This window comes from Saccoglossus kowalevskii, chromosome 7, assembly GCF_978046115.1.
Source record: "Saccoglossus kowalevskii chromosome 7, keSacKowa6.1, whole genome shotgun sequence".
NCBI classification, from domain to species: domain Eukaryota; kingdom Metazoa; phylum Hemichordata; class Enteropneusta; family Harrimaniidae; genus Saccoglossus; species Saccoglossus kowalevskii.
The window spans coordinates 20,220,248-20,235,177 of record NC_140647.1 but is presented as its reverse complement, the minus strand read 5'-3'; the positions used below and the strand labels follow the sequence as shown (position 1 = coordinate 20,235,177).

General features: G+C 35.0%; 1 protein-coding gene across 1 annotated transcript; it reads right to left on the bottom strand.

The window, feature by feature from the left end:
- Nucleotides 1–96: 96 nt before the first annotated feature.
- Nucleotides 97–12,857, bottom strand: LOC100376038 (ferroportin-like). The gene is made up of 7 exons (XM_002741208.4): nt 12,695–12,857; nt 10,312–10,394; nt 6,757–6,916; nt 5,572–5,814; nt 2,063–2,275; nt 1,001–1,744; nt 97–557 (listed from the first exon to the last, which is right to left on the bottom strand). The coding sequence occupies exons 1-7, from the start codon at nt 12,843–12,845 to the stop codon at nt 241–243; spliced, it is 1,911 nt and encodes a 636-aa protein (XP_002741254.1). The 5' UTR covers nt 12,846–12,857; the 3' UTR covers nt 97–240.
- Nucleotides 12,858–14,930: the final 2,073 nt, after the last annotated feature.

Sequence of the window (14,930 nt, the reverse complement as noted above, 5' to 3'; positions counted from 1 at the left end):
CTGGAATCTTCTTTTTATGTATACACACAACTTGTGAAGCGAAAATTATAAAGGAATGAACACTAATATCAGGAAATATTAATGCAACTGAAAGTATTATTATAGCATTCATCATTTTTATTTAGAATAATTTTCTAAAATACTTTATAATTGCACATAATTAAAATAAATTAATCTTCAAGGATTGATTAATATAATCAGAGTTTATTGCTGTTGTTCACCAGGATAAAAACGTTTTGACTACACACTTGAGGCTTCAGATTCTTGTATAGTATAGCTGTTACTTGTGGATGTACACTTGACACAGTGAAATAAATGACCTCGTATTTTATAAGAGTAGTATGCAAAGAAACCAGCACCAGTGCAGACAAATAAGAACGATAGGAGAACTAAAACACCATACGTGTGGGGGTTTGGAAATGTAATAACTAAAGCAAAATGCACTAAGTCCATGAAACCATTCAGGGAGTTTTGAACGCCATTGAAAATACCCCGCTGCGTCTCCAACACACTCTCTTGGATTAGTTGCGTTACCGTCAAGTCAAACAACCATAGTCCTAGAAAAAATAAATAATGATAGATTAGTTTTTGTTTATTCACTGAAATTATTTCGAATTGACATGCCCATATTAGTATGCCTCATTCAGTTACTAATAAAAGTTTTATAACATTATTAGTTGGTAATGCATACAACTACCGTACCTGGTATATCAGTGTATACATTGTCTGGAAGCTGGGATATAGGACAATTTGTGGATAAATGAAACTAGTGTGGAGTTGTTCATATTGAAAATAGTGCAGTGACACACCATCAGTTGAGAAACAGTTTTGAAGTCACAAGAAAATAAATGCAAATCTGCATGCAACATGTATGTTTTGTTCCAAAAGCAATTCTTAACATGTCTTAATGTTTTTGACGAAAAAAAAAACCCCAAAAAAAAACATTTATCATCATGAGCAAGAATCTAAATAGGAATTGTCATTGGTGTTCATGGCTCACCTGTTCTAGATAACACCATTCCAGTAAACAGCAGAGCTACTGATGCATAGGAATCAGGTTTATCACGGATATCTTGTGTTATATCTATCAGTTCACTTGTATTGGAAGCTAACAATGTAGTTGGCACTGTGGTACTGACGTTGGCAATAAAATCCTCGCCATTTTGGGGATGCAAGTCAAAAGGACTGCCAGGAGCCCATACAGAAATGACACAGAGCGACAGACATGAAATTTCCATGATCAGCGCCCATAATCCAGTTCGTTGCAGACCAATTTTTTCACGCAACCTTGGGAATAATGCTGTGCCCAACAGACCAAATACAGAGCCTAGGCCCATAAGTACACCTATCAACCACTCAGCTAGTCCCTGTGAGTAGGCGTAACCCGTGGAAATAGAATCAAATCCCAGCACAGTCATGTAAAGAAATGCTAACCCAACTCCTGCTGACCACACGGCGTAACTCATGTAAGTCTTCCACCCTTCACCTAGTGTGATACACAGTCCAAACGCTTTGAGAACTTTCTTCCAGTTTTCTTGTTTGATTTGTTCTGTATCCCTAATTGGTGCCACATTTGCCTCTTGTATATTTCCTTGAGTAGGCTGGTTACTGAGATCTTCACGAGAAACGTTGATTTCGGCATCACTGGGTTCACTATCTGAGCCAACGGAGAACATCATATCTCCAGGTGTGGTACTTGTGTTCTGATTAATATTTACTTTTTCATCAGCATGAACGGCCTCTTCTAAAATGAATAGAAATTAAATTGATGTCATATTGCAAATTCCCATATGTATTTTATAGCACGCTTGGGCTCAATCTAGTCATAAATTGGCAGCAAGGTTTAAGGTCTAGCTTGCATTTCTGCACCAAAACTGTCGTCCTCAAAATTTCTCAACTTATGGTAATAATATGAGACAATATTTAGGCAGATTGCTCATCACAATTTAGGCAACAGTATTTTTGAAAACAAGCTAAGCTAGTTTTAAACTACCGGGTACCTAAAACTACCAGAGACACTTAAAAGTCATGCTGAGGCTGTACTGTAAGGACATAATCCTACCATTCATAGCTGTTGGTTTCTTAATACGAAGTGCTGGCACTGCTTTATAGACTGTAGACATTAGATAATATTCTACGCACCCAGCAATAAGGTTCCATGCTGCTATCACGAGTGCACCAATCAGCATAGAGCCGTACGTCATTATAGAGCCGATAGCTATAGGTGCTACAATGTTAATCACAAGGTCAATTCGAAGCAACACGGCATTTAAATCTGAAAAACAAAAAAAGGATGGATATGTGTTGTATTTACAGTATTTGCTATTAAATGTACATTTATATGCAAGTATTACAACAGATTTAACAATCATACAGCACCAAGTAAAGTAGGGCAACCTGCACTAATCCCACGAAAAAAACCAGTCAGTACTGACACTCAGATCATCTATAATCTATTCACTCAGGCGAGGCCTTTAATCGTAATGATTGTCAATATACATTTATAGATAATTAACAAGACCATACAAGTTTCCAAAACAAATTTCAGTATAAATTATACGGAAAAGAATAATATATATACAGGGTTTGTACACCTGAGATGAAAATAAAGTCCATGACTATTTCATCTCAATTTTGGTCATTTTATCAGGGTTAAAACCGCTTTGTGACAGTACTGACAGTTCATTTTCTTGGAATCAAAGGCATTTTTCGCTAGACTTTTCAAAATATTTTTCAAAGTCCAAGACTATCCAATATATTACAGGACCTTCCATATCTTGTATATACAAGCAATGTGTCGGCAGATAAAAACACATTGTGCCCACCACTTGGATCTATGGTCAGTTGATTTACAAATAATAACATAATAAATGCAACAATTTACTGCAATTTTTTCGCATTTATTATATTATCAGGCTCAAAAAACTAAATTTTCTATTTTGAGAGAAATGAGCTTTGCTACCGGTATATACCGTATCCATTTTAATTAAGACTTTCAAACCCGATCAACATACCGGTAGTCACCGTTGGAATAGGGGGAAATGTTATTCATGCCAAAAATAAGGTAATATGTACCAAAAGCATAGTTAATTATTTAGAGTGAATAATTGGCTCCTTTACTATCAAAAGAAATTGGATGTATTAAGTGACTCTTCCAAAATCATAATATATGGTCAGAAATTAAACAGGATATGCTATTCATGCATTTTTTGTAACCAACCAGAATTTCATTTGTCCAGGCTTATGTACAGAGATACAAAACATGAAACAAATCACCATGGACATTATCTCTACATGTATAATGTTTGTATCAAATTTGAAAACCAACAAGCAGCCTGTCGGCTGAGATAGCTGCGCTGGTAGCAATCCACATTGCAATTAAAGAAAAGAAACTGTCATTAAAAAATGAACAATATGTATAGTATCAAAGCAATCTGACATGCTGTTTTCAACAAGAATTCAAAAATATCACTTTTCACCAAAAATTACAAAAATATTCATCAAAATTAGATAATTGAACATATCACTATGAAATGAACAAATCTGAGAGAGGTCCACATGTAGTATCTATATATGTAATATCAAAGCAATTGGACTTGTGGTTTTTTAAAAGAAGTCGAAAATATCACTCTTTACCAAAAATTACCAAAATATTCATCAAAATTAGAGAATTGAAGATATAATCATGAAATGAACAAAACTGAGAGAGCTCCACATGTAGTACCTATATGTATAATATCAAAGCAATTGGACTTGTGGTTTTTAACAAGAAGTCGAAAATATCACTTTTTACTAAAAATATTCACCAAAATTAGAGAATTGAAGATATCATCATGAAATAAAGTACATATTCACCAAGTTAGTATCAAAGCATTCAGGCTTGTAGTTTTCAAGAAGAAGTTGACAAAGTAAAACATTGACAGGGACGCCGGACATTCACTCATATGATTAGCTCCACTCGACAAAGTCGACAGCGGAGCTAAAAAATCAAGATGGATGGCAGTCGGCCATCTATGATGGAACAAACTGACATGACGTGTACTAATGTATGTATGATGTATGTGCCAAATATGAATGAAAATGGTTCATAAGCCTTGGAGATATAGTAGTATGGTCAAAAAGCATGATGGCCACCAATCAGCCATCTTTGATCTGATTGTAAAACAAATTGTCATGAATATGTAATCCAAAATGTACAATATATGTACCAAATTTGAACAAAAACTGACAAAGCATGCATAAGATAACACATTTTCAAAAAACTAAATGGCTGCCAGTTGGCCATCTTTGATCCGATTGCGAAACAAATCGTCATAGACATGTATCCTAACATGTAAAATATATGTACCAAATTTGAACAAAAACTGACAAAGCATGCATACGATACCACATTTAAAAAAAACAAAATGGCTGCCAGTTGGCCTTCTTGGATTGAATCAATAAACCATTGCATGTGCATATGGCACATGCAAAGAATGAACAGATTTGGTCCACAGAGTTCTGAAATATGACTCCGGACGGACAGACAGACAGGCGGACGGAGGGAAAGAGACTGAATTATAAGTTTTTGTTTCGAACAGGAACTAAAAAAATAACAAGAAAGTCAATTCAGGAATTGTACCATATACCGGTAAGTAATTATCCATTTTTAATATAGAAAACATAAATTAACTTCTGATAATTTTTTTGAATCCAATAGTTAAAATGGTTAAAAAAATAAATTCTATATAATTAGCTTCCTACATATGTACTCATAGTATGTCATATCTAGGAATTGCATATGTATAAATAGAATTCCTAAACTACAACAAATCCTTCCTTCCTGCCATGGTATGGTAGAGATAACGGATTCTATTTTCAGATACCGGTATGTTAAAATGGTCATAGCTCACAACTATAAACCATCCAAATGTACAATATATAAAATTCCAGTGTCAATGACACAATTTGACTCGTACACAGGCACCCACCCCCACCCTCAGGCAGGCTACCTGTGTTTTTGGCACATATGGTACAAACACAGAAATACATGCAGCCAAATGGTCATTAATCAAACACTGAATCAGTACAAATATTGATAACCAACCATGCATCAATGCTACGCTTTATGAGAACATCACGGGCATATCTAAGATGCAATCACTCACATGTTCAAATACATGGTGTTGTTAATTTCATAATTACAGTGGGTATAGTACTTTACCACATGTAAAATACTTTATTTTCACTTAGAATTAGTTTTCACTAAAGGAATGATTCAGTGAAAATAAATCTTTTTTTGCTATATTTTACACTCAGCTCATCAAAAATCAGTGAGAATTAATTCCAGCTAAAATAAAGTATTTTACAGTAATCACATGCACGCACACATGCACAGAGGTCAATTCAGCATTTCCAGACAAAATTTGGACCAGATACACCGCAGCAGTATCAGTAGTTTTCCCTAAGCTAATACATGTGTTCTCGCATAAAAATCCACCCACTTTGAACCCACCCAAGCCTGTGAAACTTAATACGAGTAATGGAAACAGACATAATACAATAGCTGAACATGCTAAAAACAGTTCTTACTTGCTAATTTAGATTTATTAGTACCAGCAACCACAACAACCCAATCTTTTTGAATCGATATCCTCTCAGCTTCACCTGCAAGGTTAGCGCAGTCACCAAGAACTATAATCATAATCTCCACCATAATGAAGAGAACGCCATTCCATATGAGTTTGATATTACCTTCCAGCACCAGTATCATTGCCAGTAGTAAGGAACACAATACAAGGCAACAGTTTTGAAGAAAAATGGCAATTCTGATAGCTGTAATATACCAAACAAAGAATTGGTGGTACAGTAAATATTAACTGTACTGTAAAGTACAGTAGATTACGGGGTACTGTAAAACATGTTGAAATACTTACATGTCATTTTAGCAAATTTGACTAAATACATGAATTAACAGAATCTTAATTTAGCTAAAGTGGCAAAAATCTACTTGTGAGAAAATACTTTATTTTAAATTAGCAAGATCTTGAATTAGCAAAATTATTGATTAGCTAAATTAGCTAAAATATCATGTCAGCGAAAGAGACATGTTTTGCAGCTAGCTGCATTCACCTGTATAAAGTGTTATTTAATTATGCTTTGGTTACAAATATGCAAATTTAGAATCAAGGAAACAAACTAAAAATACTTGTAATTACGAAAGATGTAAAGTATTTGCTGCCAATGAATTAAACAGCATAACAAGCTACGTTTTCTTGTATTTTTCGAAATTTATGTAATACTGAGTCAAAATTCTCTTCAAGGTACCAATTGAGATTCAAATAGTAATCATAAATAAATGACATACGAAATGACACATGTTACCCTGTGTTTTTATCGCACATTATTGATAATAAAATAGTAAAAAATGCAGCTTGTTTTCTCTTTTTTTAATAAATCCATTATTCTTCAGTACATAGTGTGTGGTGTCAGAGGCCAAAACAGCACATTCTAACATGACCGAGAACTGATTAATTTTATTTTCTACTCAAAGTTACATTTCAACATTGTTTACACAGGCTTTAATGTAATTATGAATTTAATACTAAAAAGTTTGAATTTGTTTGCAACCTGTATCTTTTTTTCTCAACTTGTATAGTTCTAACCATGTTGAGATCAATTTGGCAAAGTTCCCACTGCATTAGGACTCCAACACAGGTTTCTAGGTGTCTACATGTCTACTATTTTTAAGCTGTGAGATTTCACATTAAATATTACCTCTTATCCGTTTTGTTCTGTCCACCCAATCACCAACAAGAGGGGAAAACATTAATGATGATATGCATAGTATTAATCCATAGATGGCTGTTAATCTCAAGGAATCCATAGCGATTTCTACTAAGTATAGTCCTATGGCAAACCTCCACATACGGTATCCCTGGGAAAATACAAGTAATAATCACCATCTATTCTCAATATTTTATATACTTAACAAAGTTAATGTTTCCATTATTCCCAGTGTATGTGCCATGATTGAATTTGATTTTTGAAACTTTCAACTCAATACTGTTTATTCTTTTTTTAAAAAAAATAGACAAACCACTCTTTCACTGTTGTTTAAATGCAGGGGTATTTCTAGAAAAAAAAATGCAAGAGGGAGCACTGCAATTCAGCGGCACCACCAAGTGAGGGAGATGGAGTTCTCCCTACCAGGGTGTAGAGTTTTTGATAATTCTAAGTTAAAATGGAGCATTCTATGGCTTCCTGGGAGCAAAAAATCAGACAGGTCACAATTGAAGACTGTGGCCACATGTGATCCCTGGTCAATCTAAAATTCATGGTTGCCAGAGGATCTGCTCCCCAGGGTAAGGGGGCCTCTGGCCATGGCATGAGGGCGCTGCAACCCTGTTTCCTTGTTTGAAACAAATATTAAACTGAAATGCATGAGTGAAATAGCCCTGCTTTACATGTTTTTTTATTGTCATCTATGGGAGTTTAACTGCAGTATGAATCCTGTAGCAATTCATGCATGCATTGATTTGTAGAATTATTCATGCATGTTTTCAATATCTAGATTTGCTGAATAAAACTGTCCATCATTAAAAAGTGTAAAATTTAACCAATTTAATCAGTGGCTATTATTATTTTATCTTGGATAGTAATACTCCCTACTCAAAGGGCAGAGATCCGATATATAGTCTGTTTAAGGTAGCGAGAAGGTTTTGTGATGTTTTTAAATAAAACATTCTCTATCTGTTGTCTCGTTCAGAACAGTAATTTAGGTTATATATATCAAAAGACTGAGTATAGAGGTGCAAGTTCGCACAAACTGGACAGACATTGTTTACATAATTATCACGTGACATCAAAAATGGCGAACCTTGTAAAAATGACTAAGTACGCGATTGCGAGAGCACACTGCGGAATTTCCTGGTGAAATTTAAGTTATGCATTGTCCGTAATCAAGTCCATTGAAATGCGTCTCCGATAATCAAAAGACCTATTATTCCGATTTCAATGCAGGTTTGTTTTTTTGTCCCCAAATTATTTCATACTTGGCACCTTTAACAGACTATTATTCTGTGACAAAGCATTTTCTTTAAAAACCCAGACATATTTCGCACCATCATTATCTTTTGAACGATAACTGCGAGTTTGAATGTCCTAGTCCGAACGCACTTGATTTGGCGGCGGTCTCAATGAGTCGTTCTCGATCAAAACTTCAACTCGAGAAAAACGCGAAAAACAGTTTTGGTTAATAAAACACTGTAGATTTGCTGCATTATTATAAATATACACTAACAATGGCCAAACATATTAACCACTGATATCATAGAACTCATAAAGAGTGTCAGATAATGAATAATTTCAAGCTCGAGCGCGAAAAATGAAGAAAACTGCTGGCATTTGAGTCCGTACTCCAGGAACGTTCGGGTTTTCCATTGTTATGCAAACGAACAACGAGGGATAATCCTCTGACAAACATTACTGTCCCACTGTACACGCTGGCAGTTTACAAACAAGCTAATCATTCAAGTGTCTCAGATAAGACATCTAATAAAACGGTTTTCATTGTGAAATAAAATTGCCGATGTTTGAAAAAAAATTGCTGTGTCAGAGTGCGACACTGAGTGGCAGATTTTTCTTTGCCTCGTCTGTCAACGCTTTCTTTCTTTTCTTCGCCATTGCGTTAGAAAAAAAATGTATTAGTAAAATAGAATATTGACTTGGAAAATAAAACGATTTAAAAGAAAGTTGTGCAAAGTTACAGTACTCCTTTCGCACAACCTCCCGCCCGCTTCCGCTTTCCAATCACCCTTTTCTCTCGCTTTTGCGACCGCTTGTTGAATTCGACCGGACAATTTCCGCTTTTTTTTCGACCGCGCAAACCCCAAAATATCACCGCCCACCTGCTCGCTCGCGCGCATTTAAAATTCGGACTAACAGAATAATTTCCGAGGTTCACGTTAGATAAACATGCATTGTTTGCAACTGGAAGCTTATCACCCGTTATATCAGAATCGTCAACAACAGAGTATACAGATAAGATGTTATCATTTAATTCCTTCCAAAGATAAACAATATGCAAATATCCACGAAACGGCAGTTGTAGTCTTTTCTGCTAGTGTTTTAAAACACTAATTTGAGCAACGTTATTGCGCAATTTCGATCTTTTGTAAACCTGGGGTGATGTATCAAGGTCTAAAGTAACCGTTTTATCAATTTTTGAAAAATCAAGAAAAAAGTGAAAATTTCCCTTCTCGCTACCTTAAATAGCAATAAAAGACAGTTAAAATGTATTCTCATATTTATTTCCAAACACAAATACAAACATGTCTTGGCTTTAGCTAAACATTCCAGTCATAAATTACTTTTCGATCTAGCTACAACATAATATGTCACTTCCATCGCCAATGGCCTACAGCCTTATTATTTGAAATCATGGGGTGGCTAGAAGATTTGTTCAAAAAATTAAATTGCAAGCTAGACACGAAAAGAAAAAAAGTTACATGCAAAGTGTTGAAGAAAAGTAAGACTGGCACATTAAAAAAAAAAAAATATGTACAGATGACACCATGACAAAACATTTGAACCAGTCACACTCTTCCAACCAACCCCATGATTCCAAAAGGTTAACCCTTAGTGCATTTTTAAGCATATTCAGACAATTTCGATTAGTTACATTAGAAACCGAAAAACAATTTTTCATCAAGTTTTCTTCTTTGTATCCTTTGCCAAGTGGTTGGCTTTGCCTTAAGAGAATTATGGCAGTATTTAGCTGCAGTGGAGAAAATTAGGGAGTATGGACTTTTTACCATAATAATTATTATAACATGGTTAGTCTGAGTTTAGCCATCCTGATTGGCTAAAGCAGGGTCTTGTATGTGGCACAAGAACACATGTGATCCTTCCCCAAAACTGAATAAACTAGCTTAAAAATGTAATTGAATCAAGATCACATGACTGTGAGCACTGGTACAAGTATACAGTATTAATAATCATTATTACCAAAAATGTTTGCACATTTTGTTAGAAAACTTTCTGTGAGAATCATGTACGTATTAGAAAGAAACAGGCATTAACAAACTATTAGGTGTTTTTAAATAAAAACATGGCTCTGCATCACCCCTTATGATAGTAGTATATTCCAAAAAAATACAATGAGAGAACTATGAATTTACACATAGCAACATAATATCAAATACTAGTATATAGCGTAGTTCTTGTGTGAGCGTGTTATAATGGTGTTATGAATGTTTTTTTATCTCCAAATATGCCAACTGTCCCGAGAAAGGTCTTATTCTCGCTAAAAAACTTCTAAATAATACATACCCAGGAAGATAGAACCTGACAGCAGTAGATCATGAAAGCTGGACTTTTCAGGTATTTAATACAGCCAGCAGCCCTGTAAGATGCTATGATTAAAAAAAATAACAAAATATTTAGCATCAAAATTAGTGAAACGGCACCACACCTAATCTAATGTTAGCGAGTGTGTTGTGTTTTTCAATGAAAATTATTGTATAAATCTATTTCTGTAAATGTTCAGGATAAAATATATAGGCATGTTGTTGGTCATCTCATGTGAAAAATGAGAAGAGACAGCTTTTTTTTTTTTGGAAAGATAGATTGATAATATGTACAAAGTAAGATATATATTATAAATAATAGAAACAATTATGTAGAAGAAATCTCAAAATACCTTTAGAGTTTGAAAATTATGCACTGTCTGTCGATAAGGATGCCACCATTTTGACTATTGTTTAACAGAAAGGGAGACCGCGCATTCATGGCAAAATATTTTCAGAAATGTTTTTTGATAATAAGGCCAGACTTTTATTATCTCTTGTTTTGCAAACCAAATGAACAGGAGCCGAAAATGAAATAAAATTTTATTTCAGCGTAATTGTAAGTGCTAAAAATTACTGAAAAAAAAATAATTTTTATCTTCATTTTTTTTCTGCCCGCCGCATAACAAATCCAAGTTGCATTTTCATGAGAGTATCATGATCAAAGTACCGAAGTCTCGCGCAGATGAGAAACAAGATTATACATGGAATAAAATTTTATTTCATTTCTTCTCTCCGATCAATGATCTCACTTACAATTCTTTGAGAATCACACAAATCTAATGGAAAAAAAGAATTTCTTTTTTCGCCCCCTTCAAAAAATATGCCTTATAAAAACTCAAGAAACAAGAAATAAAAAAAGTCTGGCCTAAGGCTATCTAGCATTTTCAGACAATGGCTGGACAATATTATATCATACATAGATTTGGTTGTTATTTTTTAACTATGCAATACTAATTCCAATCTGATATTCAAATTTTGTATTTGATCTTTCTAAAAAATCACAATGTGTGTTGATACTGTTGGCATGCCCTCATTGCTGACTGTGTAGCATTAACAAAAGTCTGATCAATGTATGATGTACTGTAAAAGGGGTAATTATTCACTGGGTTTTAATTTTGCTTATTTTCGCTGACTGGAAAATGTGCTAAATTAAAACCCAGTGAATATGTAAAATTATGCATAGAACACATTATCTAAATGATAAAACCGTGAATTTAAAACCCACTGAATATGCCTGAAATGGTAAATCAGCGAAATTTAAACCCAGTAAAAATGAGTCATTTTACAGTATCTGGTACTAAGTAGTCTAGTTGGATAATGCAACTCAGCAGGTACTGTACGGGGCATATTCAGTATATATATCCCACATTTTCTCTATCGGTCAAAAAGATCTATTGGTTTTTAGTCCTACACAAAATCAGTTAGCTCAACTCACTGTGAACTAATAACTTTCGCCGTCTGCATTTCATACTCTTCATCAGTTCTATTTTTAGTGAATTGATAAACAACTCGACCGTGCTCGCTCGTCAATCATTGCATGATACATAATGGGGGGGGGGGCAAGGGTTATTTTCGTTCAACGTAATTGCAATAATTTTTTGTTCGTACTACGTAAATTGAAAAAATAAATTCCGTAATTCTGTAATCACAGGCTAGACGTAGAACGTAATCGATCAAATATTTTTTTCGCACACTGTAAAAATGTGTAATTTTTCTCGGTACGTACAAAAATTTACATCCAAATAAAAAAATCGTAAAGAATAATCCAGGGAAATTACATTTTAGAAACTGTAAAACGACTAGATGACACAATTCACTACAAAATTGAATGTCGAGACGTAAAAGGCCCTCAACCGAATGAAGAGCATTACGAGGGTAATATGCGCGTGCATCTCTACACACGGCGCAGCAATGGCGGAGAATTTGAGTCGGAGAGCTCTTCGGACCATTCAATGTTCCTTTTTTTAACACTGTAAACTGTAAAAACGTCTTTTTTTTCCCTTGTAAATTGTAAAAAGCCCTTTTTATTTCCCGTAAAACCGTAACAGCTACCCCCCCCCCTTGCCTCCCCTCATAATGATTTTTGAATATTTACCGAGACCCATTCCGCAAGCCTTGGGTTTTTTTTCTATGCAAAATATTTATTTGACCATCGTAACATTATTTGTTTTGAATTTTTTTCAGGATAAGACGATCCTGATATGCCAGTCCGAGATCTCTTGTCTACCTCCATGGTCATACGTAGCATTGGAGGGGATATACGAGATGGCAGAAAAACAAACATTAGTTCGTTAGCAGGTACCTGTCTGTATTTATATAGCGACACCCGTACTACTATGATGAATATATTAGTACGAACTTACAAGTTTCGTCTTTGTCCCTGACTGAGAGTGTGTCGGGCAAAAGAACATCACTATCAGGTTCTAATATGCTCCCCTGGTCGGGGGTCTGCTCACTGTTACTATCGGGATTATTTGAGGATAGGGTGCCCTCACCAGCATCCCCGTCAGCCATTATGACCTCATGACCTCCCGATGAGGTCATTATCCAAGCGTGTCACCCAGGATACCTTGCGGTATCCACGAAAACAAGCATCCCATGGCAAGATTTAGCATAAGTTGAATAAGTCTGTATCACCTCTGTGTCAATTTTAAACAAAATATTGTCGCCATTTCAACCAGCTAATTACTGTTGTCTTCAAGTCCAAGTTGAATTGTCAACAGTACCTTCTTGATTGGTTTATTAAAATTAGGATAATTATTGCTAGACCAAAAAACAATATCTTCATTTCAACAATTTATAGTACACATCTTCGTTGAAAATCGTGAAATCAGCAAACCCGTGATTACTTTCGACGACAATCACAGGAGATTTGTTATCATAAGGAAGATTGTAGACGCCCCAAACACAAACAGGCAAACTTACGTTCAGAAATTGAAAGATGAGTAAAATGTGAGTAAAAGTGGTACACAAATTTAGCAGCGATCGAGTATTTTGGACATACCTGGCTGTAGCCCAACTGTTGCGATGGTAACAAGACACTGGATTAGAAAACTCTTACTAGATACGCATAACATTAACCTAATTTTGAATAACATTAAACCGAGAACTTCATGTAAATCATAAACCATTATAGTTATAACTCGTTATAACATTAAAATGGGCGTGGTTATTGCAACTACAATTTTGTGAAGAACTTTCGTGACCAACTTACATTTCTTCAAACAGTATTAAAGTGCCTGTGAAATGGCTGCTATTTTCACGCCTAAAATTATCCATTGATACATAAATATTATTATTTTTTTTATGTTTCTAAGCATGAATTATTTTTTTTAAGTGAAAAAATGTGTTTTAAACTCAATCTACGGCAACTTTATTTTTGTGTATTTTAAAACGAGGCTCCTCATTAGCTTCTTATTTGCATACAGAAATTCTCCTTGTGACGTCAGAAGGGGAAGTCGCATGGCAGCTTGCATTGCCGATACGTGTAAATAAGGCAAATTTCTTCTGCAGTTTTCTCGTCTTTGACTAAATTTTCACTTATGTACTTGTTCGTCGAGGAGGATTGGACCATAATGAACACATAGTATCATTTTTTGTTGCATGGGGTTGAGTTAGATGCGAAATATGTTCGTTCTGGTGTAGCTGGTCACTGTGATCGTCAGCGGCGCACGTTTGTACACTGTCGCTGGACAAAATAGAATTTGACGTCGGAATTATCTCGTTATTTAGCAGGTTACTAGGCACGTCACTACACTGTTTTATTTCATCGATCGTCTGAGTAAAACGTTCAAAATTAAAATAAAAGAGAACATATTTGGCATTCTAAACATTAGACCATAGTGATCACTATAAAATAATTTAAAAAACGACAAATCACAGTTACTAAATAAATGACAGTCGCGTGGAAATAAATTGAAATTTTGTTGAAATAGGTGAACGCGTCGGGTCACGACGAGGGCAAGTGCGTTAAAAGCGCCGTTTAATTGGATAACAAAAATAATCGAGATCGACACACATACAGATAAATTCAGATTGGATTCGAGTTAGCGTGATCCATGGAGTGATTGTCATAATTATAACATCATATTAAAACTTTATTTAGTGGAAACACATTGACCAAGCCCGGATTCTTATTTCAGAAATTATTACGCGGATCAAGCTGCAAGCATGGAGGTAAAAAAAAAAAACAGAGGTGTGAATTCGACATTCAACGCAAACCACCAAACGATTCAGAAACTTTTAGCCTTCGAAAATGAAAACAATTAGCAGTGTGTGTGTCTGTTTGTCCGACGCTTCGTTTTCATGTCACTGTCGAAATTATTGCTACCTTTTACTTAACAGGAACTAAATGGTCTCTATAAAACGATAATCAGGATCGCAAAAAAGTCAACTCATTTGAAACACTTGCCGGACGTCTCTCTCTTCTGAAATCCGCCTCGGTGATCATGGTCCGGAATCTATTTCTTTCAAAAGTGTTGCGCCAGGTTTATGTTGTCGGCGTTTCTCTTTAAACCTAGTTTTTTTTTCATGGACGAAGACAGTTTTTCCAAAAAATGAATCTGAGGTTAAGTGGCTTTCGTCCACTGATGTCACACC